Source organism: Panicum hallii, chromosome 9 (assembly GCF_002211085.1).
Source record: "Panicum hallii strain FIL2 chromosome 9, PHallii_v3.1, whole genome shotgun sequence".
Lineage (NCBI taxonomy): Eukaryota > Viridiplantae > Streptophyta > Magnoliopsida > Poales > Poaceae > Panicum > Panicum hallii.
Genome location: NC_038050.1, coordinates 7,019,117 through 7,042,325, shown reverse-complemented (window position 1 = coordinate 7,042,325; position 23,209 = coordinate 7,019,117). Strand labels below are relative to the sequence as shown.

Below are 23,209 nucleotides of genomic sequence, written 5' to 3'. Positions count from 1 at the left end.
TCAACAGCATGAAACATGATAAGAACAATGCTAAAATATCATAGATTATTATGCTGCTCAAATTATTAAACTCGACAATAATATCCATAGAGGTGTACAAAGGCAAATATAGTAGGCTTTCTAGAGGCAAGGGTCAAGCTGAGGAAAACATTACAAAGCATAGCACAATAACCTAGCTTCTATACAAATGAGGCAAAGGCTGGAAGCACATCACCAAAACCACCAAAATCTCTGCTTCAGTGCCCAGCTGCTGCAGCATCCTCAACGAGCAACCTCAGCCTCCGGCTTAAGACATGAAGCTCATCCATCCTCTGCACTCTCCACCGCTTTGCAAGCTCACTTTCCTCAGCACTCCCACCCACGTTGCCATTATTGATAATCCCGCTAGCCTTTGCCTCCCTCAGGCACTCCTCAAACACATCCAGCACCGCATTTGCCATTCGATGCTCGTTGCTACATGGCACCACCACTTTGTGGTCTCCAATCTCATTGCCAATTCCATTGTTCCCATTCGGGAGAGCAACCACGTCCTCAGGCTGCTCCTGCACAATAACACCAAATTTGCTATCAAGGGTGGCACCCTCGTGGTCGCCTAGGTGCCTGCTTTCCTGCTCAAGGTAGAACACATCCTCGCCATTGGAAACATCCGGAAACAAGCCCGGGGCAGAGGAACTAACCCCATTGTAGTCATGGGAGTTGCTATCCCCGGACGCATCCGGGGCCAGGAGCTGCGTGCCTCGCGGGTTGGCGCGGCGGCGCTTGTTCCCGGACGCCCCACCGCCGGACGTGAAGGGCGAGGTGGCGGCGTTGGCGGGGTCCCACAGCCTGGAGCAGAGGTGGAGCACGTCGCGGTCGTGCGGCGCGAGGCGGGCCGGGTCGAGGCCCCCGGCGACGCGCGCGGACACGCTGCGGTACTTGTTCTTGAGGCGGCGGAGCTTCTCGGAGAGCTGGGCGCGGGTGTAGGGCTGGGGCATGGACTCGGAGAAGCGGTCGTAGAAGACGTTGAGGTCGCGTGGGAAGACGAGGCCCTGCGCGCCGCAGCCGAGGAGGCCCTGCAGGAAGCGGAGCTCATCGGACTCGGACCAGATCCGCTGGAACTTGAAGGGCGGCTGCTGCTGGTCGGATCCGGCGCCGCCGCCGCCGGCCGCGGGGGCGCGGAGCGGGTCGGAGGAGGCCGGGGAGGACGAGGACGGGGGCGAGGAGGACGGCCGCGGGGAGCGGCGCTTGATGGGGAGCTTGCGAGCCCCGGCGGGCGGGGTCGGGTCGGCTGGTGCGGTCGGGTTAGGGTTGGGCGGGACGGGGGCAGGGACCGGGAGGGCCTGTTGGCCCGAGGCCATGGCGCGCACGGATCGAGCGCGGGCGGGGCGGGGCGCGGGGCGAGGCCGAGGCGAGGTGCGACGAGAACGAGACGGGACGGGGGGCGAAGTGGCGTGATGGATTGGGTCGTCGCGCACGGCGCGGCGCGGCCGGACGCGGGCGGACGCGGGGGTGGGGGGGGGGGGGGGCGGGGGGCGGGCGGTGGTGGGATGGAGACGGCTAGGACGGGACGGGGAAGGGGGGGTCGATTGGGTTAGGTTGGGGGCGGATTGGTTGGCTCGCCCGGAATCCGTGGGTTCTGGCGCCTCTGGAGTCTGACGGGCCTCGTCTGCCCGGTGGGAGAGACCGGCAAGCGTGCTCGGGTAGCTGACTGACACGCGGGCCAGGGGGGTGTTGTGTGCGGTGCGAGGAGTCGCGTTGGGCTCGGTCTTTGGGGAGAGACGTGTCTTATGCGCGTGCAGAACGGGTCAGGCAACTCCTTGGTGGTTATTGGCTTTCATTTGGCCGGTTTTCGGGATTATGAAATTTGAAAAAAGGATATAAATTTATCTCTTATCTGTTCGAGTGCCCGTCAAAAACCCGTAACAATTGTATGCGTCCGTATAGTATTTTCTTAGCTAACTAAGTATGATAAATAAGATTCGTATATATATATTCCTACTTTTAGTCTCGTACAATAAACACCTTGTGAGGAGTTTTGCATTGAATTTTCATATAATCTAAAATACTATCTCTGTTTTAAAATGAATCAACTTCTTCCTTAATTACCTTTGAACTATTTTTTCGTTGTACTATGGTATCCCACACGCTCTAACTCATCATTGAATAGCTTCTAGTCCTCTTCAACTTTTACATCATCTATACTTAAGATGTATTTTAGCTACCCAATATTTATTGATCATAATAATTTTAAGGAAGGAACAAAGTACTAATAAGAGTATTGAAGCCATCTATCTAATCTACTAATTTGTTCAAAATGGATTAGAAAATTCATTTTAGAACGGTCAGATTACAAAGATGCTTATATATATTTACAAAATAACAAGTCAAACTCAATCACATTTAATAAATGCAAAGTTCACTTAAAAGCAATACCATAATGTCAAAACAAAGAAATCCTAGTGTACACATACGATTATTTTTTTCTTATGGAGATAATTTTATTCGTATACACTGACAAAAAAAAAGTGCTTACCGGTTAAACCCTTAAAACCCTAACCTCCACCCATTCCCCTTTCCGGCTCTCCCCTAGCCCCACCCACGCAGCCTCCCTGTTCACCTGATCTCCTCGGCCGCCGCTACCCGTCCGCCATGGCCTCCTCCAAGCTCCTAAGCCGCACCCTGAGCTCCTCCTTCCTCCGCTCCTGCCGTATCACTTATACCTCCCTCCTCCCGACCGCTTCCCGCCGCCACCCGGGGCCATTCCTCTCCCTCCGCTTCTGCTCCGCCGCCTCCGCGGCTGTCGATGTCGCTGCTGACCCTGCCGTGGCTTCTGTATCCGCCGGCCACCCGTGGCCGGAGTGGGGCGAGTTCCTCGACAAGCTGCGGGCCAAGGGGTACTTCAAGCAAGTTGTGCCCGCCTCCGGCGTGAGCGCTGGCGAGGGCGCCGCCGGAGGTGGGGAGGCGATTGCGTCTGATAACGCAGCAGCGGCTGCTGCAGATAACGTGGCCACTTATCCTTTCAGGGAGCAGAACAAGGTGAAGAACGCGTGCCTCATATTCGCGCGCGAACGCTACGATCTCCTAAGGTGGAGGAAACATCGAATCTTTTGTGCTTTGCATCTATATGGAAATCATCTCGCTTTCTTTCGCGCACTCTGCTTAGTAGCCGTGGTTTCTGCGTTATTTATATCTTCGAATTCGATTTGCTGGAGGCTATACAAATGGTCCTACCAGTGAATTAGTGCGAATGCAGCGTTGCTTATTGGGGCTTTGGCGTCGTCCTGAATTAGGATTCAAACAGAAATATCGAATAAGGCTTCATTTGCATGGCATCCATTGTTAGACTTTCTGCATTTTAGTTAGTCTTTCTACATTTTAGTTAGTACATATGAGCATGTTTGGTAAAGCGGTTGCTGATTATGATAGCCTTGAATTATGGAACCCTTCCTACTTACCAATTTTTTGTTAACACAATTAATTGATATGCACAGAAACCACGACGCTTGTTAAAACATCAACATTTAGGTCATGGTTGTCATCAGTGATTCAGTCAGTAACCGAGTCTTCAGTCTGTTCACGTCTATGACCTGGCCACAAGTATTGTATATTTTCTTGCTAAACTGGATTTTCATTTGAGTGCTTTACGCTGCAGTTCCCTTCCCAAGCAGGATATTCAAGCTATTGTCGAGTGCGGCTGTCCTAATACCAATAGAAAGCCTGTCAATGCTGCAAAAAAGCTGAGAGAGTTTCTCCAGGTCGAAGAAAAAGATGTAAGCTTAGCTGTTATTTCTAAACATTGTTTCTTCCAGTTCCTGTGATGATTTTGCTGTTTTTTCCATCATATAATAGCTTTCCCACTTCAGTGTTCAATTTGATCACACAATAACACTATCATTGTATTGTGCCCTAATACCAGGCATGCGGAGTTTGCAAATTTCGTGAATCTTGTGATAGAGCTTATCTAGTTCCAAAGGCCGAGGAAGGAGTTAGGACCGTTAATGTTGTTCGCATACTGCTAGAGTATGCAATGGATACAAACAACCTTTCAGGAGAAAACTCTGTTAGCGAAAGCGTGCAAGAATCTGCAAGAAAGCTTCTCTCCAAGCTTATTATACTGAGTGACACAACAATTGATCCATCTGTTCCTAAACCTGTATTTCAAACCTCTAGTAAGCAGCAGTCATCAACCAAACTTTCTGACAAGAGCAAAGGGGCTCGGGGCTCAGTTCGGAAGGGGAGAGAAACAACCGCAGTTGAAATGAAGATGGGTGATTGGCTGTGCACGAAGTAAGTTCTTTATGCTACGCAAATTGAGTCTTTGATGACATGTTCATGTGAGTGCAGGGATTAAGGGTTAGTTTTGTAGTCCAATGTTGTTTGTGATTTCTCTCAACCTGTAGAAAGTATAAGCTAGTGACCATTATTAGCATTAGTTGTTACTGCATGAATTTAACTCTATTGAGCTGTGATAGTGCTAGGTGTGCTTGCAACCATTAGAAGAGCAGGGCATTTTACTTGACATCATTCTTCATAAGGCCCTTTTGTAGCTATCATTTGTTATGTTGGTTAGTGATTACTGATTTCTACTGGAACACCATCAACATGCATTAAAAGTAGTAGTTCTATTTCTTAAAAAAAGTAGTAGTTCTATGTTCCATGGTTGCTATGCTTATTCATGACTTGCCATGCTTTAGATTGTCAGTTTCCATAACTCCGTAAGGCATTTTTTTATTGTCATGGTCAATGCATTATTCTCTTCTGTTCACAAGTTCTTCTATTCATTTTGGAACACCCAATTTTTTTTAGCATTCTTATTGAACTTTCTGTTGGTTCCTGTATGTTCCATACGCATCTTTTCTGTATCGAATTAAAGTGTACACTTACATATTGATTTTTGTAATGTCCGTGTCATCTTGTAGAATCTTAGTAATTTCAATGCTGAAGCATTCCAGTGTAGCATTCTGTGTTATTCTACATAACTTTCTACTGAAATTCCAGCTTTTTAGCATTCTTATTAAACTTTCTGTCGGCTCCTGTATGTTCCAATATACATATTTTCTGTGTTTGATTTCGTGAAATTAAAACTGTACACTTACATATTGATTTTAGTAATTTCTTTGTCATCTCGTAGAAAGTAATTTCAATCCTGAAGCATCCGCTGTAGCATTCTCAGATATTCGGGTTTCACTGTTAGCAAAGTATATTTGCTTGTGCGGTAACAGTATATGTGTAGAAGCTCTAACCAAGTTTAGAAGCGCCATCAATGTACTGCCGTACTGGTATGGCGGTTTACTCGCGCAGGCAGAAGAAGCAGCAGGATTCTTGATCCTTTAGTTCATTTGTTAAGTTTGTTTGTTAGTTAAAACAATCAGCTCTTTGTTAGGGATATTGTTTGGTTTGTTAGGGCCGTCCTTATTTAAGGACTCGGCAGGTACTTTTTGTAATCAAGCAAGAAGTAGTAGAATAATCTTAGAGCCTCCAGCGTGAGGGCGAGATCCTGTCTACCTCAAGCTGTCCTTGGTGAATAATATAGCCATATCATTAATCCACGTTTGAAGTATGGGAACCAGTAACCATACCTAATACTGTAATAGAAATTCCAACCATAATGTCCCTAAATGATTTGAAGATGTTAGGTGAAGTATCTGGATGTGTGAATCCACATGCAGATCTGGATGTGTAAATGCTCATTGGACATGATGACAGTATTTATTTGGTCATTCCACGTACTGTTGCTTAATACCATCATACCATTAGTTCATGTTCCGAAATTTGACTGCAAGAATCTTGTGGCAATCTATATTTGATGGTGGAGGGAATACACCCCTTGGTTACCTAAATTACATTACAAATGGTTATGCAAATTTTGGGCTCTTGTCATGTTCACTTCATTGTTTTTTCTTTCATTCGTTCATCTGCATGTGGAAGTGGTTGGTAGCTTTTTATTTCTTGCTATTCTTGATAACAGAACATTTGCTAATTGTGTTATGCTCTAAAACTCCCCTTATTTTGGCAGTTGCAATTTCTTAAATTTTGCTCGAAATCGGCACTGCCTTGAATGCAAAGCAGATGGACCGAAGAAGGTAGAAGCAGCCACAACTGAAATGAAAATGGGTGACTGGATCTGTACACAGTAATCCTCTAACCTTGCATTATACTCCCTCCATTATTCTAAATGTTTGACACCATTGACTTGTTGTCACGACCTTTGACCATTTGTCTTACTAAAAAATTTAGTGCAAATATGCAAAAAGATAAATCATGCTTAAAGTACCTTTACTGATAAAACATGGCACAACAAGAAAAATGATACTTACATAGTTTTTTTAATAAGATGAATGGTTAAACTTCGTGTCTAGAAGTCAGCAGCGTCAAATGTTTAGGAACAGAGGTAGTAGCTTTTTATTCTTTTGCTACACCAACCCTGTTTGAATTGCGTTACTGTGTTCTTTTCTAGGTGTCACTTTATGAACTTCGCTCGCAACAAGATATGCTTTAAATGTGAAGAACCTCGTCCGAAGAGGCAGCTCAATCCTGGAGAGTGGGAATGCCCCTCGTATGTGCCAACCTAATCCTGTTTATGAATGTTCTCAACTCTTGACATGCTAATGAGCCATTGTCTCCCTTAACAGATGCAACTATGTTAACTTCCGACGCAACAGGATGTGCAAGAAGTGCAGCCAGGACCGCCCTGAGGATGATACCCAGGATAACCAGCTGGCACTAAGGAACACGAGAGGTGCTGGCAAGAGTAGAAGTTTTGACTTTAGTGATCAGGACGGTGACAATGATGGTGATGCCTCACCCTACAAAGGGTTCCGCAAGCATGTGGCAGGCATGAGGCCGAAACCAGACCAGAAGAGAACCTCTGCCGAGAGTAGAGGTGACGTTGATCTGGATGATGGTCTCCTCACTGCCAAGCCTAGAAGCTTCTAAGGAAGACGAGGGCAAGGACATCTCTTCATATGAAGCACCAGCGTGTGTGAGCAGAAGGGCAACGCTGGCTCGGAAGATTTTCACAGCTGCCTGAAACCAGTGAAAATACCTGGCAGCTTGGAGCTTTGGTGTCTCCGCTTTCGCTTTGTAACATCTCACTGGACGCATACTAGCTGGTAGAGGACTCGTGAAATAATAGGGTGCCTGGAATCTAGAAACAAATTTGACAACGTCGTTCGCTCTGCGTACGCGCGGACGAGGGACGCGAACATGTTCTTATTTGTACCGGTATTATACAGATTATTAGGGAATCCGTTGCAGTACAGCTGGTTGTTGACAAGGTTTCCTTCGTCGCCATTTCTGTACGACGTGGTATACCATGATCATTGTTTTGGGGCTTTACAAATTACAACATTGAAATTTCCGTGGATTCACAGCTAAGAATCATGTGTAATTTATTGTGTGGCAGAACGGATGAAGACAGGTATCACTTTTTTTTTTTAACACAGATGCCGAAGAACAAAAGGACTAGACGTTCGTCGGACGAACAGGACCATGTATAATTCACCATGCCTACAAAGCACGAGGCCCACGGAGCTTGAGAGTTCAGGGCGTCTCCCTGACGATCAGGCTGATGCCGAACGACGCCGTGCAGCCGATCAGCCCAACCCCCGCCACGACGCTGAGCCGCACCCTGCAGCATACACGGGGACGCGCGTGCCGTCAAGGCTTCACGAACAATCAATCCTGCCTAGCTACCGATGCTAACAATTAATCTCACGACGTACCCAATCCTCATGCGGTTGCGCGGGACGCCCGTGGCGTACCCGGTGAAGTAGAAGAGCCTCGCGACCGTGTAGAGGGCGCCCAGCCCGGCGGCGGCGGCCGGGTGCCGGAGGCCGCCGAGCAGCAGCATGGCAAAGAAGAGCGGCATCACCTCCAGCGAGTTCTGGTGCCCCCTCTGCTCTCGCCATCGGCGCCAGAGAGATATCGAGCCAAGGGTTAGCGGCGGCGGCGGCGGGAGGATCTTGGGATGGGCGGGCGCGCGTACCTGCACGCAGTTGAAGAGCTTGGCGTCCTTGTTCTCCGACTCGACGGCGTACATGGTGGGGTAGGACACCTTGTACTTCCTGCGGGCCTTGCCGACCTGGAGGCCCATCCAGAGGTTGAGGAAGGAGTAGGCCACGAGCACCAGCACCACGTAGCCGTACTCCCTGGTCAGCTCGATGGACGCCGCCATGGCTAGCTGCTTCGAAGGATGGGTTGGAGGATGTGAGGAGTAAGCGCAGAGAGCGGAATTGTTCAAAATCTGTCTTGCTGGGAGAGATGCAGACTTCAGTAGAGTCAACGAGAGAAATTCAACAACTTCGTATACGTCATTCGTGATGTCTGTCTATTGATCCCAGAACAGAATCCACCAGATGGTTTTAAAATTGACGTAAAACAATCTCATCTGAAGATCGCCGTTGAACGTATCTATCTGCTGGGCACTAAATTTCGTTCCGTTCGGAGGGGGCATAGAGACGTCCAAGTCTCTTTTTTGGAAACCGTTAGTAATGTTCTCATGGATTCGTCGGTTTTTCTTTAACATCGGAATTGATCATCTCATAAAAAAAAAATCGGAACTGATCACGAGCCCAAGCATTTTGTAAGAAAGGGACAACCACCAGGTTGATCTCAGGGCTATAGGAACATTACAGTAAACAGCTCAGCTATATATAAGAAGGTTTCTGTGAGCATTGTTCCCAGCCAGTTTTATATACGGCCACACGGGCATTTACTAATGCAGAACTGTCACCAGCTAGTGCCTCGTATATAATCGACAAACCCCTCAGATAAAGCAGAGCTGTTACCAGCCGATTTTACCTCCAGAAAAAATTGCAGAAAACAATGAGGCACAATCCATCGACAATCCTTTACGGTGAAAGCAAAGAGTAACAACTAACAAGCAGCAAGAACTGTAAGATTCATGCTTCAAGTCAAGTCTCTTATTCCGGCATCAACAAAAGTGAAACACACGCACACGCACACATCCGCTACTTTGCTTATCAACACGAAAAGAGAGATGCGAGTATACGACTACACAAACCTATATGACTGTCATGTCACAAAGTTGCACTACCCAGGCCACAAGAAGTAATTTGTCCCGTTAATCCAGTCTGCAGATCACGTGTAAGCCTGAACTTCAGAGCGTCTCCCTGATGACCAGGCTGATGCCGAAAGATGCCGTGCAGATGATCAGCCCAAACACAGCCAGGAAGTTGAGCCCCCTACAGCACACACACCGCAAGCATCTCAGTCAAGTAAAAATTCGTTGTCATTACTAATAAAAGATGCATTAGCTGCAATTGCAGATAAGCCTCGTTAAAGTGATCCTTCATGCTGGCCGTTTCAGGGCTTCTCGATTGTCACTTATAAAGGCAGGTGGAATTAGAATTTGCAATGCCTAACAATCAATGGCTGCCTACAACCTTCGTAATCAAGGTCTTTCTCTTTGCTAATAACTTAGGAGGGGACCATAGGCTTGTAAAAATTTGGGTAGAAAATTGGTAGTGCTTTAGCTATAAATGGTCAAATAATACATCCAGAACAGACGACCTTAAGACATACACAATATGAACAAACCATACCTACCGGAGATCTTTGCTGACAGTTAATTATGTGAACATTGGAAACTTTGAACAGAGTTGTGTATCAGGTAGCTGTCGGCCTAGCTACAAATGGTCGATGCCGAAATGAGAACAAAAGCACAATGGTCAACTAAAAAAGTGCACAATATGTTCAACAAACGCTTATGGCCACTCCGCGCCATTAGCTGAGAGCCAAACAAAGGCGTCTGCCACAACTTTCAGATGAAACCTTAGGTTTTTTTTCTTTTTTGGGGGGGACAAAATGAAACCTTTTCAGCAGTTAACCCCATAGTGAATCAGCAATGGCCCAGGCAATGTGAATTGCAATTAACCAACCAGCCAAGTTCTTAGCCCACAGTAATGGCTTAAGTGAACACTGAGAACTGAGAAGTTTTGAAACTTGTGCAGACGAGTAGGCAGGGCCTTGAATAACTCGGTGGTGCAGGGCTCAGCACAAAGATTCATCTAAAATCCTAAAAAAAAAATGAGCACAAGTTCAAGAATCACTTGACACCTACTCCACTCCAAGGTGCAGAGCACCAACAAACACACTTCTGTCATTTCAAGTGGACCCTGCTATACTGACTACCGACTACCGAGCACTGGCTACCAACCCACTACCAGCATTCAGGTATCCATAGAATACAGCGGAAGTTATGAACCACATAAAAATATATCACGCAGACAATATATTTTGTGATAGCGTGGCTCAATTTTTTTTAAAAAAGGTTTATAGAATTTATTACAGTTAATGGGGATCATTTGCACGAGTATACTGAGTATATACGCTACATGGATACTGATGTTTCCATATATGATTTGTGTTTTCTGCAGGTGCACAAAAAAATTTCCGTGCTTTGATATCACTTCATCAGCAATCTTGTGCATCTGACACTGGCCCCAGTAGGAATGCAAACTTACCCAATCTTGAGACGGTTGTCCGGGACGCCGGTGGCGTATCCCTTGAAGTAGAAGAACCTCGCGACCGTGTAGAGGGCGCCCAGCCCGGCGGCAATGGTCGGGTGCTGCAGGCCACCGAGCAGCAGCATGACGAAGAACACGGGCATCATCTCCAGCGAGTTCTGATGCCCCCTCTGCACTCGCAAGGACACACGAACCGGCAGGAATTCAGACTCCACTCCTCTTCCTCCCAAAGAATTCAGCCCCGCACAAGAGCAATTAATCGCACGGGGAGAGGAGGGCAGAATCTTGGGCGCACCTGCACGCAGTTGAAGAGCTTGGCGTCCTTGTTCTCCGACTCGACGGCGTACATGGTGGGGTAGAACACCTTGTACCTAAGGAAGAATCACCGCAAAACCCATCAAGCATCCGGAGACGAAATGGGCGGAGGCGAACAAGGACAGCAACGGCGACGAGCGATTCGGATTCCGGAGGGCTTACTTTCTGCGGGCCTTGCCGACCTGGAAGCTCATCCAGAAGTTGAGGAAGGCGTAGGCCACCAGCACCAGCACGACGTACCCGTACTCCTTGGTGAGCTCGATGGACACCGCCATGGCTGCTTCCTCGGGTTCGTTCTTCCTTGGAAATGGAGATCGGGGGAACAGGAGCTTATGGTTTGGCGAGACCTGTTGAATGGATAGATATCCTTATAGTGCTGCAGGCGGCGTCTAGAAGTTCTAGAATCTAAACTTTCCTCCGGCCCAAGAAAGCTTTGATTTTTTTTAAAAAAGGGTTTAAAAAAAATTAAAATTCGAAAAAGGGGTGGGAGTTGAGAAAAATTTGAAAAATGGGTGCCTCCCGCCCGATCATCGGGCGGGAGGCGTGGGGCCGGGGATATCCCGCCCAACCAGCGGGCGGGATGCTCAAAAAGCTTTTTCCAGGCCCCCCCAGGGCCCCTTCGCGAATAAAAAATTTTTCTTATTCGCGAAGGGGTCCCTGAGGGAGCATCCCGCCCGGCCAATGGGCGGGAGGCATCCCGCCCGGCCAGTGGGCGGGATGTTTAGAGCCATTTTTTTTTTGTTATTTTCCTTTGGAATTTATGATTTACAATCTATTTGAAATTCAGACTGTTTTCAAATGCAATATTGATTCGCCATATTCTTTTGTGTACATATAAAATTTTAATTCAATTTTACGAAGAATATTGCTGTATCTAAAATTCGTATGAAGATGGTTAAACGATAACGTTTTGCAACGTAGAATCCGAATATTACGACAGTACGATAGATCAACCGATTAAAAAGAAAATAGTATCATATAAAAAAAGTTCACCAAATCAGGAGTATCTACTCCGCATGTCCCGGACCTCGCGCTCTCTTGGGCCTCCCGCCCCTAGTCCTAGGCCGTCGGCGTATGTGGTCCTCCGAGTACGTAAATGCATCTGGAGCACGGTGAGGACGAGGCGGAGGAGGTGCAGGTGTGAAGGGGTCATCCTGAGACTGTGCACCTGGAGCGTCATATGTCTGGGATGGACCAATGATGTCAGGCTCGGCGCCGCCGCCCACCAGATCTGACCAAGTGGCGGAGCCGCCCTCCCAGTCGTCCCAGTCCGGCACACCGAATGGACCACCGTATGCAGGAGCTCCCGTCGACCATGCATGCTGAGCATAGCCATAAGAGTACGGTGCAGCTGGCCTCGAGCCTGACAGGAGAGACGTTCCTGGAGCATAGGCGCCAAACGTCTGAGGCTCCATTCTTACAGGAAGAGGTCCCATTGCCGTCGAGTGCATGACTACAAAAAGAAATGAAATTAGTCGTGTAAATCATAGGTGATTGAAATGGCAATTATGAAGAACTTACAGCTTGAACTAGCGGCAGTACCGCTGGACGCTGCGTGTGGTGCTGTAGAGGTCGACGGGCCAGCTGTGTACACGTGGGCGGACACATGAGATGAACTGGAGGTCCCCACGTCGTCTCTGCCGCGACACGTCAGTGCACGTAACGCTCGCGTCAAGCTGTCTTGAATCTTACGGAAGCTGTCCTTGTACTGTGCCTCCGGTACACGCACTCCACGTTCAATCAACGTGATCTGAGATGTAGCTTCGACCTCCGCGAAGTTGATCAGATCGATCTGCATACGTAATGGGATGCAGATTACTATTGGTATCGATCTTTTAGAAAAAAGATTTAATAATTCAAGTTGCGAAACACGTACCGCGCCACGGTGGTCCTCATCACGGTACGAGGGATACGTGTCAGAAATGGTCGGCTGGTGCTGATCCTCCGCGTCATGAATACGTGAACGAGTGACGTACGGACGCGTGCGAAGGAGGTACCAGCGGAGGTATGCGTCGTATGACGCGTCCGTGTGTGGGTGCCATTCGTCCCACACATCGTCACGTGCGTGAAGCCACCCTTGCACGTACTCCTGCATCTTGACGACCCAGTTCACCTCGTTGGCATGATATCCCCTGCGCGAATATCTGTTACGAACATTTGAAATTCAACATTGCTTTATGATAACGAATATATAAGTCATACAAAACGTGTTATCACAAACTTACTCGTGTACGTTGCGCGGCACGGCCTGGAACGCTCGAGGTACGAGAGGAAACTGCTGTCGTCGCCCGAACTGTCTCATCACACGCTCGACGCAGTACGGCTCGACGAGAATATCGAACACTAGGTTCGCCTTTGTCAGCCAGTACTCCTCGTCACGCGTGCAGAGGGAAGACAACCCATGCGGCGCACGTGTCTGGATAGCCGCAGCGGTGTACGGTGTCCAGATGACATCGTATGGCCGCATCCGATCAAATTCGGACACGAACTGAGGGTATGCTTTTCGGACCTGCCGATGTGCCCAGCTCATCTGAAAAAATTACATAACTGCATCGGTACTCCTCGTATACAGAAACGTACAACAGTAAATTAAATAGCTTAAAAGAACTTACCCGTCGATCGGTCCAAAGCGAACCCATCGTGGGGCTATCCTCGTCCCACATCCCGTACATCTCGGGTGGATAAGGCTCTTCGCTGATTAGGGGACGTGCTATGGCGAATCGCTCGTACGACCATAGCTGCAGCAGAAGTGGGCAGCCTGTGATGACGGCAGTCCTCTCCGTCTTCAAACAGGCCTGGCAAAGACCTCGGTACGTCGCAGCAAGCACTGCCGATCCCCAGCTCCACCCAGGTACCTGGCCCGGCTCCGCATCCGTAATCGCGCGCGCGTATTGCATGAGCACCTTGTCCACGTAATTGCCGGTAGAGTTGCAGAAAAGAGTCCAGCCGAACAACCATAACAGATACGCCTCCAGGTATCGTGACACCTCGTACTGCCCAGCCAGAGGGTGCAGATCCTGAGCCTGTAATATATTTGTTCAAAAGTTAGAGGTACTCACATATGATTCAATTAAATTAAATAAAAAATAACTGGACTTACCCTAAATTGTATTACCCAACTCTTGGCGGGGCCGGGCAAATCAGGTACGTTCACAACAAGTGGCGGGTTCGCTGGACCAAACCGCTCCTGCAGCTCCACCCTCCAAAAAGGTGGCACGGCAACCGGGCCAACAGCTTCACCCGCAATGGGAAGCCCGAGCAGGTACGACACGTCCTGCAACGTGGGGGCCATCTCCCCGCACGGCAAGTGGAACGTGTGCGTCTCCGGACACCACCTGTCCGCCAACGCTGCAAGTAGAGAGCGGTCCAGCTGCATCCGCTTCTTCGCGCCACCGTCTTGGCCGTCGCCGGCCTGAAGCATACGTGCGAGTGGCAGCAAACCAGCCTCACGTAACCTGTATATTTTGCATTGTGGTTACAATTATCTTACACGCTATACATTAGTTTCGTAAAAAAATATAAAGTATCACCTGTCAAGCCAGCGGTCGTCCAGGTGCAACAACTCCTTTGCTACACGAGGTCGCAACTCGTGAAGCTCCTGCCCCTCCACCGCAGCCAGGTACGACCTGTGCCGTTCATCGATGTGCGCGTCAAGGAGCTCTGGTGTCTGCGCCATATCTGCATGAAAAATATAAGTACCGTAAGACACATTTCTACAAACAATTGAAAATACTATAAACTATTTATAATAGAACTAACCTAACAAATATTTGTAAAAGCTATTCAAAATACTGAAACCTATTCGAAATATAACTAGCCTAAAAAATATATCTAAAAACTACTACAATTATAAAAACTATTCAAAATATAACTACCCTAAGAAATATATCTAAAAACTACTGCAATTATAAAACTATTCAAAATATAACTACCCTAAGAAATATATCTAAAAACTACTGCAATTATAAAAACTATTCAAAATATAACTACCCTAAGAAATATTTTTAAAAGCTATTCAAAATACCGAAACCTATTCGAAATATAACTACTCTAAAAAATATATCTAAAAACCACTACAATTATAAAAACTATTCAAAATATAACTACCCTAAGAAATATTTCTAAAAGCTATTCAAAATACCGAAACCTATTCGAAATATAACTATCCTAAAAAATATATCTAAAAACTACTGCAATTATAAAAACTATTTAAAATATAACTAGCCTAAGAAATATATCTACCAACTATTAAAATACTCAAAACTATTTAAAATAGACCTATCCTAACAAATATTTCTAAAAACTATTCAAAATACTGAATTCTACGTATAACTACCCTAACAAATATTCGTAAAAATAATTAATAATTATACGATTATAATACCTCCAAACCGACGTGTGGACAGGGCTTCGCCGCTTCCTCTCCTCTCCTCCTTTTCTTTTTTCTGATTTTTGATGAATTTTATGAGAATTAGGGGGTGAGTAGGGGCTTAAATAGTGGGGGGGGGGGACATCCCGCCCGTTGGATGGGCGGGTTGGGCCTCCCGCCCGTTGGGGGGGCGGGATGCCCCTCACCAGAACGTCCCGCCCAACCAACGGGCGGGAGGCCCACGTCCCGCCCTCCCAACGGGCGGGAGGCCCCTCGGAGGACACCCCGCCCGTTGGAAGGGCGGGATGTCGCCTGACTTTTCGCAAAGAGGCCCCTGCGAAGAGGTTTTCCTCCCCCCGCCGACCCCCCGCCCGTTGGATGGGCGGGATGCGTCATCCCGCCCTTTCATTGGGCGGGAGGTACCCATTTTTCGAAATTTCCCAAACCGGCACCTTTTTTTGAATTTAAATTTCTTTTTAACCCATTTTTTAAAAAAATTCGAGCCTTTGACCGATTCCTTGCCCGTGGCCATCTATGGGCCGTAGGATTCTCATTGGGCCACTTTATTTTACATTCCGCTGTGTCGTGCGCAAAGAGAAACAGGGGGACCCCTTGAGAACTTGCTGGCAGATTTCGGTAAAGTCAACGGCAGAGAGGTTCATTAGCTGCATACGTCATCCGTGTTGCCAGTCTACTGATCCTACACGTTGTCAACGGCAGAGAGATTCATTTGCTGCATACCATCATCTACCGATCCACGGTGGCACAGCCACGGACGTTGTTCGCTTCAGCTCCGACACAAGGCCAGTGCCACCGGAGCCTCCGATGGTGATCTTTGCACAAAAAAAAAGGGCTTCCACCTTCTGATGTCATCCTGCGTTGCATTTCTTGACCATGATTAACTGTCTGTATGTCCCAACAGAACCAAGGCCACGCACGTTGTACCTGTTGTGGCACTGCCAACATTATGTGAAGAAAAATATGTCAACAGTATGCTGTACAACTTCCTCAACTTTATACTTACACAGTTAACCACATTGTGCAAGGTACAGTAGAGAAAGGTACAGAATGTGAAGAGAGACTCAAATTCACCTTGTGCATAAGTTCTCCGAGGGCTGACAACTGTTCATCCGTATTGCCTGCTGCTAACAATGTTTTGAAGGTGTACAGACCAGAATTATAATAATGTCAAGATTAAAATCACCTAATATAATGCACTGCAAAAATTCTTCAGTAGAGGGGAATAAAATGAACAGACAATTGTTGCAGAAGTTTTAGTTTCTTGGGGGGCAATATAGAATGTTCTGTAACTTTGGATTGCACTAGTGCTGGCTCTAAAGAGTTGCCTGTCTACAGCATCACAGGGAGGTTCAGTTCCCACCCACGGTCTAGCAGGCTCAAGCCACTCATACCAAAGCCACCTCAGCCTCAAAGATGTGCTGAAAGTTTGTAAATCCAGTACACCAAGATCCCCAATGTTTTTTGACAAAGAAGCTTTCTTCCATTTACTAAGCAGTGTCCACCACTAGCATCTTCTGCCCCTTTCCGCAAAAAACTACTCCTGATTTTGTCTATCTTTTTTGTTACCCGCTTCTTTAGTGTAAACACAGTGAGGAAGTAAATAGGCATTGAGGTTAGGACAGATCTCAAGAGTCAGACGACCAGCTTTATCCAGTTATTTTCCTTTCCATGCAGGTAATTTTGCAGCAATTTTATCAATGATGGGTTGCACCTCTACTCTCTTTAGCTTAAGTTTAGAGGTAGACCCAAGTACCTGCAGGGGAATTATTTTAAAGGACAGTGAGTATTTTGTAGCAGCTCACAAAGATCCAACCCTTCACACCTAATTGGATATGCAGCACTCTTCTCAAAGTTAATGTGCAAACCACAAGCTCTACCAAAAGACTCAAAAATTTCTTTGATCACATCAATCTCCTCATTCACTGGGTTTACAAAGACTGCAACATCATCAGCATATAAACTTATCCTAATTTTTGCAGCTCTGTTTTGTATTGGGGTGAGCAAAAAATTAGCCTCTGCCAAGGCCAGCAGCTTATGCAGAGGTTCTAGAGCCAGTATGAACAGTATGAACAGCATAGCTGGGGCTGTCGAAGGACCAGTCGTTGCTGCCCCAGATGTAGTAGGTGATGGCCGCGTCGGCGGCGAGGATGGAGCAGCAGCAGCAGCAGCAGGCAACGGCGAACGCCATGGCGACGATGGCGCGGCTCGCGCTCGCGCCGACGCCTCTTCCCCGAGCCATCTCGCTCGCTTCAGTCGCTTGTCGCCGTGCTGCTCGGGAAGAGGCACGACGGGGACGGGTAGGTAAGGCATGGTGATACCCTTGCGTCACCGGCGGCGTATCGCCGGGAAATCCATCAGGATGCAGCAGACGAAAACGAGGGACTAGTTTGAAAAATACCGGAACCAAAATAGGGGGTATACTGAAAAATATCGGATCGTTATTAATAATAGCGATCCGATTCAGGGGTTTTCTAAACAATAATACGACCAGTTTTACATAAAACCCCCTAATTAGGATCGCAATTAATAGTCGCGATCCAAATCAGGGTGTTTTATGGAAAATATTGGTAGCATTTGTTACATAAAACCCCCTGGGGCGCACCGTCGCCGCGTCGAGCTCAGCCACCACCGGCGCCGCCGCGGGTCCTCTCGCCAAGGAGCCGCGTGTTCCAGCAGCGGGGAGAGGCCCATGCGCGCTTCCGCGGCGGCGAGGAGGCGGGCACGGCCGTAGGCGGAGATGACGCGGCAGAGGAGGTTCTCGCGGGGCCCAGGATCGTGGGAGGCGTCGGAGGGGTGGAGGCCAGAGAGGATGGACTCTATGTCGGGGAAGAGATGCGGCGGCGAGCTTGAAGATGATGAGGTCGTAGCAGCGGAGGCAGTAGCGGAATGGGGAAGACGGCGTGGCGTTCGGCAGGTCGAGGAAGAAGCGGAGTCCGCCGCCATGGTCCAAATCACAAATCAGAGTGTTTTTCTAGAAATTGGGTACTGCTCTTCCTCCTCCCGCCGGCGGCCGGAACCCAGCGGCAATGAAGCGACGAATCAAGCGTGGTGGCTTGCTGTCGGGCGGTACATCATTGAACGGTTTGCCATGAAAAGCAAATGTCCAGGCAAAATATGCCATTTAACAATGGTTACATGAAGTAGTAGCAGTAGAAATCAAAGCAGTTCACTCCAGAGCAACTGAGCAAAAGCACATCCAGTCAATCAACAAGCGGACAGTCTCGCACCAAGTGCTCAGCTAGCCTGTAGAACCGAGAAACCACCCAGCTGCCGCCCGCAACGGAAGGCAAACGAAACAACACTCGCTAGCTTGAAACCGACCGTGGCCGGCGGGGCGGCTTGCTCACGCGGCGTAGACGACGAGCTTCATGCCGAGGTTGCAGTGGCCGAAGCGGGTGCAGATGAAGAAGTTGTCCCCCCTGGCGAGCGTGACGCGGTCGTCGCCGGACGTGTAGGTCCGCGACCCCGGCGGCGTCGTGCAGCCGTTGTACCCGTCCTCGTCCACCGCCACCACGTTGTGGATCCAGGGGACGTACCTGAACACTGCAGGCGGCAAGCGTGGACGTTTTTTCAGTGCCCGGACACGGCCAAGAGGCAAGCATCGAGAGCAGAAGAACGCTGGCTGGCTCGGGAGTCGGAACGTACCGAGAGTGTCGCCGGCGTGGAAGTGCTTGCCGTTGGGCCAGCTGGGGCTGCCGAAGGACCAGCCGTTGCTGTCCCCGACGTAGTAGGTGGTGGCCGCGTCGGCGGCGAGGTTGGAGCAGCAGCAGCAGGCGACGGCGAACGCCATGGCGACGATGGCGCGGCTCGTGCTCGCACTGCCTCTTCCCCGAGCCATCTCGCTCGCTTCAGCCGCTTGTCGCCGTGCTGCTGGGGAAGAAATTCCTGCACCTGGCTGGATGGCAGTCTTGGCAGTGTGGCTTGGCAGCACACGAGGGTCTGAGTGAAATAGAGCGAGCGGCAAGGAGAGTGTAGCTGGCTGGTTGCTCGGGGAGCACGGAGTCCGAGGTAATGAATACTGACGGAGCAGAGAGGGAGGGGCCAGCAGGGAGGCTGTGCGGCTTCAATGCGGGCATGCTGCTGCAGAGGACACAAGTCCGTGATCACATGACGGTCCGGACGAGACGTCGGACGACGGGACGCGAGTCTCCCGGTGCAGGCCACAGCCCACAGGCCAGGCAGCAGATTCTGCCGGGGCACAACTATTCACGCAAGCGAAGGTCTGTGTTTTCAGACAGACCTCACAGCATTCGTACACAGCACTTGATCTGATGCTAATCTTCAGGCTTAAAGGCCACGTTTTGTTGTGATTAGCAAATGCCCACGTAATTTAGCAGACCAAGGACCCCACTCCTACGGCAACCCCACGACCATGAGATCAGATGATGGTGGTAAATGCCCGAAATTTAGTAGGGTCCTCCTGGTCGAGTTGTGGCAAAACTGGCAAGCAAGTTACTACCCCAGCTGCCTTGGGCAGGACACCAAAGAATTCAAATCGCTGCCATCCCCACGCATCACTTGGCAGTTGGCAGACCATGCTGTAGCATCTGGCACCCTACGACCTCATGGTCATAGAGTATAATCTTTCACGAGGGTGCAAAGGAAGCCATGTCATATATAGCCGGTCTAGCTATATATGCGCTGGAGGTAAAGTTATGTCTCACTGACAAGTAGGTCATCCTCAAATAAATAGCACTAGGCCCCGTTTAGATCGCAAATGTTTATAACTTTTGACACTTTTTGGTACTGTAGCGTTTTCGTTTGTATTTGATAAATTTTATCTAATCATGGACTAACTAAGCTTAAAAGATTCATCTCGTGATGTACAATTAAACTGTGCAATTAGTTATTTTTTTTACATACATTTACTGCTCCATGCATGTGTTCCAAAATTGACGTGATGGAGAGAGTGTAAAAATTTGGAAGTTGGAAGGGATTTCCCCCTTTTTTTTGAGAAATTAGCGTTTTCCTTATTAGGAGTTGGAGCTCTTGAGATATGCAGATTGTCTGGACCCTGGCCTGACTGCAAAATTAGGCCCGTATGGATGGGCTTTGGGCTACGTTAGGCTGCTTGTTTCGCAGCCCATCTGGTTTGGTTTTAGGCAGCTGAATAGCCACCAGTGTCGTCACTCGTCAGCCCAAGTTCTGAATGAGATAAAGAAAAGATGAACTTGGGATTTGTATTCTTGAGCCTGGATGCCTCAGGGAGAAGGTGACCATTTTTAAGCGACCTCTAACGACGTCATCAGTTGCAAATTGACCACTGATTAATTCTATTTCTAACAGCACGGAAGTACTCCCTCCATTTTCGAATATGACGTTTCATATACTTATGAACGGAGGTAGTATACACCAGACGAGACGAGACGATACAGATGACACTGTATTGAATTGCCAAGGTTGGAGTACGTCATTGATGCAGCGCAGACAAACGCAGCCGTACAAACTCTTTTATTGCTCCTCACATCAGCACAGACGCTAGTACATTGCTCGATGTGTCCCTCCCTGCAGTGCCAACCTGCCAACCCAACGGCGGTGACGATATCGCCGCAGGCGTGGAACCGATAAACAATAAAAAAGAATAGAAAACGAGTTTCCTTCCCCTCGATCCCTGCGTCAGCTCTCACAAAGGTACAATAATACCTAGTCAGCTGGCTATAAGCGTTATTTTATTATATTTATGTTGAGGTGGAGGAGAGAAGAGAGAAGAGAGAAGGAGCTGGCTATAGGATAGTAGTCAGCTCATAACTGGCTATAGCATAAATTCCCAGACTGAGGTGAGAGAATGAGAGTATGCAAGTGGATCTAATATTAATTACGCAACACTCTTTTAGCCAACATAATAGGCAATCTATTATATTTGTTGACTACAATATTAACTTTAGATGACATAGCAAACTCTTGAAGTCGGCAGCGGGCTAAACTATTGTTCCTGCTCTAAACAGTATGCTACAAGTTAGCGACCAAACAGTCGCCGGTGCGGTAATTTTTATTGTTTCTCGCTCTGCCATCTCAGCACGAGCTAGCGATATCGTTTGCCGTTGGACACGGCCTAGCAACCAGTAACACGCACGTAGTGACGAACTGACGATGTACGTGCGCGGCGACACGGTATGACCCATGACCGAACAGCGGCAGGAGCACCGCCTAATTAGTTACAGTGCTTTATTCTTTTTTTTTCTGAAGAGGAAATCAATAAGCTATAGGCGGCGCCGTCGGCGGCCGATCGATCCGGGGCCGGCCTCAGGCGGCGGTGACGGCGACCTTCATGCCGGCCTGGCAGTGACCGGGGAAGCTGCAGATGAAGTAGTTGGCGCCGCGCTTCAGCGTGACGCGGTCGTTGCCGGAGGTGAGCGCCCTGGCGCCCCTCGGCGCAGCGCACGAGCTGTACCCCGCCGCGCTCACGGGCACCACATTGTGCGCCTTGGGGCTGTACTTGAACACTGCGCGTCCACGATAGTTTCAGCGAGAGATAGATCATCAAAGCTGAAGCTACACAGCCACCATTCGTAGGGGAGTTCAAGAGAGGTAGTAGCACTGACCGAGCACGTCGCCGGCGCGGAAGCGCTTGCCCCTGGGCCAGCTGGCGGTGTTGAAGCTCCAGCCGCCGCGGTCGCCGACGGTGTACACCGCCGACTCGGCGACCTCGCCTTGGAGGAGCACGCAGAGGAGGACCAGCGCCACCACGGCGGCGCCGCTGCCACGAGCAGCACTGCCCCTTCCCTGAGCCATGTCTCTCAGATCTGTCTGTCTCTAAACTCTTCTAAACGCTAGCAGAGCTTCTGAAGGGAAGAGCTCGAGCAAAGTGAGACAAGACGAGTGATTAGTGTGTGAGAGTTGAGCTGTGGTGCTCGGTGCATCCGGGTGCTCCTTTTATAGGGGACCCAACACGATCAGTCGTCGATCAACCCTTTGGCTATTGCAGTTTGCAGGTTACTTTACACACGGTCAAATGGTCCACGCTGCCGTCTGAATGCAACAGATGTTCAGCATGCCGGTGCCTGGGAAACTTTTTACTGGATCACCGGCGGTGTCCAGGAAAGAGAAGCGGCGCACCGCGCGCCCCACGCCGAGCAGCCAGTGCCAGTGCTAACTGCTAAGTGCTAGCTGTGGAAGCTCTCGTCGTCGCAGCGGAATTTCGTGGAAAATTTTAGCTTCGGTTGGATCGCGGGGACGGCCAGAACTTTTGGACCGGGAGGACCGTTGGCCGGAGGAGACCCACCAAGCGTCTGTGCGAGACGAAGCTAGTCAGCGGCGCGCGGAAAGCGACGAGCAGCGGGCAGCACCACCGTAGATGGGAAACGGAGAAACGGCCCGTCGGCGGGCAGCTTCGTTCGCTGTCTGCCCGGAGGCCGTTTGGTGTGCGTCCATTTCGGTGATCGGCCAGTCGGGGACCGCCGGACCGGATCAAAGTGCGCGCCAACTGGGCCAAGACGTTTTAATTGATGACTGATGAGTCCAGTACTACGTTGATTGTTGATCCGGGCCTCCGGGGCATCGTCCATCCTTTGGGTGGTGTTCAAAGTAACTAGCAGTTGTTTGGCTAGTACTATAGAAAATAAAAATGTGTAGTTACAATTCCATCATCTGTATTTTCCACTATTCTTTGGACGCATTTAGCTAATGTTTCTGTTTTAAAACTTTGTACCAGAAGATCATTCGGATTGCATATTTTGTCTCCATGATATCTATGTTTTCTATCTTCCAAATTAAATGTTCCAAATATGAAAAAAAAGCTAAGTAAGAAAGAGTTTCAATAAAAAGTTTCAGTAAAAAAATAGAAATTATTTTGAGCACAAGTACAATAAAAGGAAAAAAGAAAGAGAGAGAGAGACTTACCAGAAATTGGGGTATGCTCATAAAAGCCTACATTTGCTGTGCTCCTAGCTCATTGAACATAGGGCATACACAGGCTAGTTACCTTCCACGAGATAGATACGGAGCCCTATGACGGTCCGCGCTACTACTTGTCATGCGAGGGACTAGGAAATTTTTAAAATTCTGTGACGGGAGCAGGTATGCCATCGCACATGAC

The 23,209-nt window shown here is 48.7% G+C and overlaps 6 protein-coding genes across 6 annotated transcripts; 1 reads left to right on the top strand and 5 right to left on the bottom strand.

Moving 5' to 3' along the window:
• Nucleotides 1–16: 16 nt before the first annotated feature.
• On the bottom strand, nt 17–1,412 carry LOC112872677 (probable transcription factor At4g00390). The gene has a single exon (XM_025935750.1). It carries the CDS (start codon nt 1,335–1,337, stop codon nt 237–239), a length of 1,101 nt encoding a protein of 366 aa, XP_025791535.1. The 5' UTR covers nt 1,338–1,412; the 3' UTR covers nt 17–236.
• A 1,126-nt stretch (nt 1,413–2,538) lies between these two features.
• LOC112876298 (zinc finger protein VAR3, chloroplastic-like) lies at nt 2,539–7,240 on the top strand. The gene is made up of 6 exons (XM_025940375.1): nt 2,539–3,065; nt 3,632–3,749; nt 3,896–4,266; nt 5,996–6,112; nt 6,437–6,535; nt 6,612–7,240. Exons 1-6 carry the CDS (start codon nt 2,629–2,631, stop codon nt 6,913–6,915), a joined length of 1,446 nt encoding a protein of 481 aa, XP_025796160.1. The 5' UTR covers nt 2,539–2,628; the 3' UTR covers nt 6,916–7,240.
• A 5-nt stretch (nt 7,241–7,245) lies between these two features.
• Nucleotides 7,246–8,291, bottom strand: LOC112876299 (microsomal glutathione S-transferase 3-like). The gene is made up of 3 exons (XM_025940376.1): nt 7,967–8,291; nt 7,704–7,876; nt 7,246–7,609 (listed from the first exon to the last, which is right to left on the bottom strand). The coding sequence occupies exons 1-3, from the start codon at nt 8,153–8,155 to the stop codon at nt 7,522–7,524; spliced, it is 450 nt and encodes a 149-aa protein (XP_025796161.1). The 5' UTR covers nt 8,156–8,291; the 3' UTR covers nt 7,246–7,521.
• A 515-nt stretch (nt 8,292–8,806) lies between these two features.
• On the bottom strand, nt 8,807–11,145 carry LOC112872664 (microsomal glutathione S-transferase 3-like). The gene is made up of 4 exons (XM_025935737.1): nt 10,947–11,145; nt 10,765–10,840; nt 10,467–10,639; nt 8,807–9,185 (listed from the first exon to the last, which is right to left on the bottom strand). The coding sequence occupies exons 1-4, from the start codon at nt 11,057–11,059 to the stop codon at nt 9,101–9,103; spliced, it is 447 nt and encodes a 148-aa protein (XP_025791522.1). The 5' UTR covers nt 11,060–11,145; the 3' UTR covers nt 8,807–9,100.
• A 7,118-nt stretch (nt 11,146–18,263) lies between these two features.
• Nucleotides 18,264–19,159, bottom strand: LOC112877632 (basic blue protein-like). Its single transcript, XM_025941980.1, has 2 exons — nt 18,820–19,159; nt 18,264–18,717 (listed from the first exon to the last, which is right to left on the bottom strand). Exons 1-2 carry the CDS (start codon nt 19,010–19,012, stop codon nt 18,518–18,520), a joined length of 393 nt encoding a protein of 130 aa, XP_025797765.1. The 5' UTR covers nt 19,013–19,159; the 3' UTR covers nt 18,264–18,517.
• A 1,451-nt stretch (nt 19,160–20,610) lies between these two features.
• Nucleotides 20,611–22,005, bottom strand: LOC112876272 (basic blue protein-like). The gene is made up of 2 exons (XM_025940346.1): nt 21,717–22,005; nt 20,611–21,617 (listed from the first exon to the last, which is right to left on the bottom strand). Exons 1-2 carry the CDS (start codon nt 21,904–21,906, stop codon nt 21,418–21,420), a joined length of 390 nt encoding a protein of 129 aa, XP_025796131.1. The 5' UTR covers nt 21,907–22,005; the 3' UTR covers nt 20,611–21,417.
• Between the last annotated feature and the right edge of the window lie 1,204 nt (nt 22,006–23,209).

Excerpts from the sequence above, each read along its gene's own strand:
- LOC112876272 (XM_025940346.1), bottom strand. The coding sequence starts at position 21,906 with ATGGCTCAGGGAAGGGGCAGTGCTGCTCGTGGCAGCGGCGCCGCCGTG. Across the intron at positions 21,618-21,716 it reads CCGCGCCGGCGACGTGCTCG|TGTTCAAGTACAGCCCCAAG; the intron begins GTCAGTGCTACT and ends GTGGACGCGCAG.
- LOC112877632 (XM_025941980.1), bottom strand. The coding sequence starts at position 19,012 with ATGGCTCGGGGAAGAGGCAGTGCGAGCACGAGCCGCGCCATCGTCGCC. Across the intron at positions 18,718-18,819 it reads CCACGCCGGCGACACTCTCG|TGTTCAGGTACGTCCCCTGG; the intron begins GTACGTTCCGAC and ends TGCCGCCTGCAG.
- LOC112872664 (XM_025935737.1), bottom strand. The coding sequence starts at position 11,059 with ATGGCGGTGTCCATCGAGCTCACCAAGGAGTACGGGTACGTCGTGCTG. Across the intron at positions 10,841-10,946 it reads GTCGGCAAGGCCCGCAGAAA|GTACAAGGTGTTCTACCCCA; the intron begins GTAAGCCCTCCG and ends ATTCTTCCTTAG. Across the intron at positions 9,186-10,466 it reads GACAACCGTCTCAAGATTGG|GGGGCTCAACTTCCTGGCTG; the intron begins GTAAGTTTGCAT and ends TGTGTGCTGTAG.
- LOC112876299 (XM_025940376.1), bottom strand. The coding sequence starts at position 8,155 with ATGGCGGCGTCCATCGAGCTGACCAGGGAGTACGGCTACGTGGTGCTG. Across the intron at positions 7,877-7,966 it reads AGCTCTTCAACTGCGTGCAG|AGGGGGCACCAGAACTCGCT; the intron begins GTACGCGCGCCC and ends TGGCGAGAGCAG. Across the intron at positions 7,610-7,703 it reads CGCAACCGCATGAGGATTGG|GGTGCGGCTCAGCGTCGTGG; the intron begins GTACGTCGTGAG and ends TGTATGCTGCAG.
- LOC112872677 (XM_025935750.1), bottom strand. The coding sequence starts at position 1,337 with ATGGCCTCGGGCCAACAGGCCCTCCCGGTCCCTGCCCCCGTCCCGCCC.
- LOC112876298 (XM_025940375.1), top strand. The coding sequence starts at position 2,629 with ATGGCCTCCTCCAAGCTCCTAAGCCGCACCCTGAGCTCCTCCTTCCTC. Across the intron at positions 3,066-3,631 it reads GAACGCTACGATCTCCTAAG|TTCCCTTCCCAAGCAGGATA; the intron begins GTGGAGGAAACA and ends TTTACGCTGCAG. Across the intron at positions 6,536-6,611 it reads GGAGAGTGGGAATGCCCCTC|ATGCAACTATGTTAACTTCC; the intron begins GTATGTGCCAAC and ends CTCCCTTAACAG.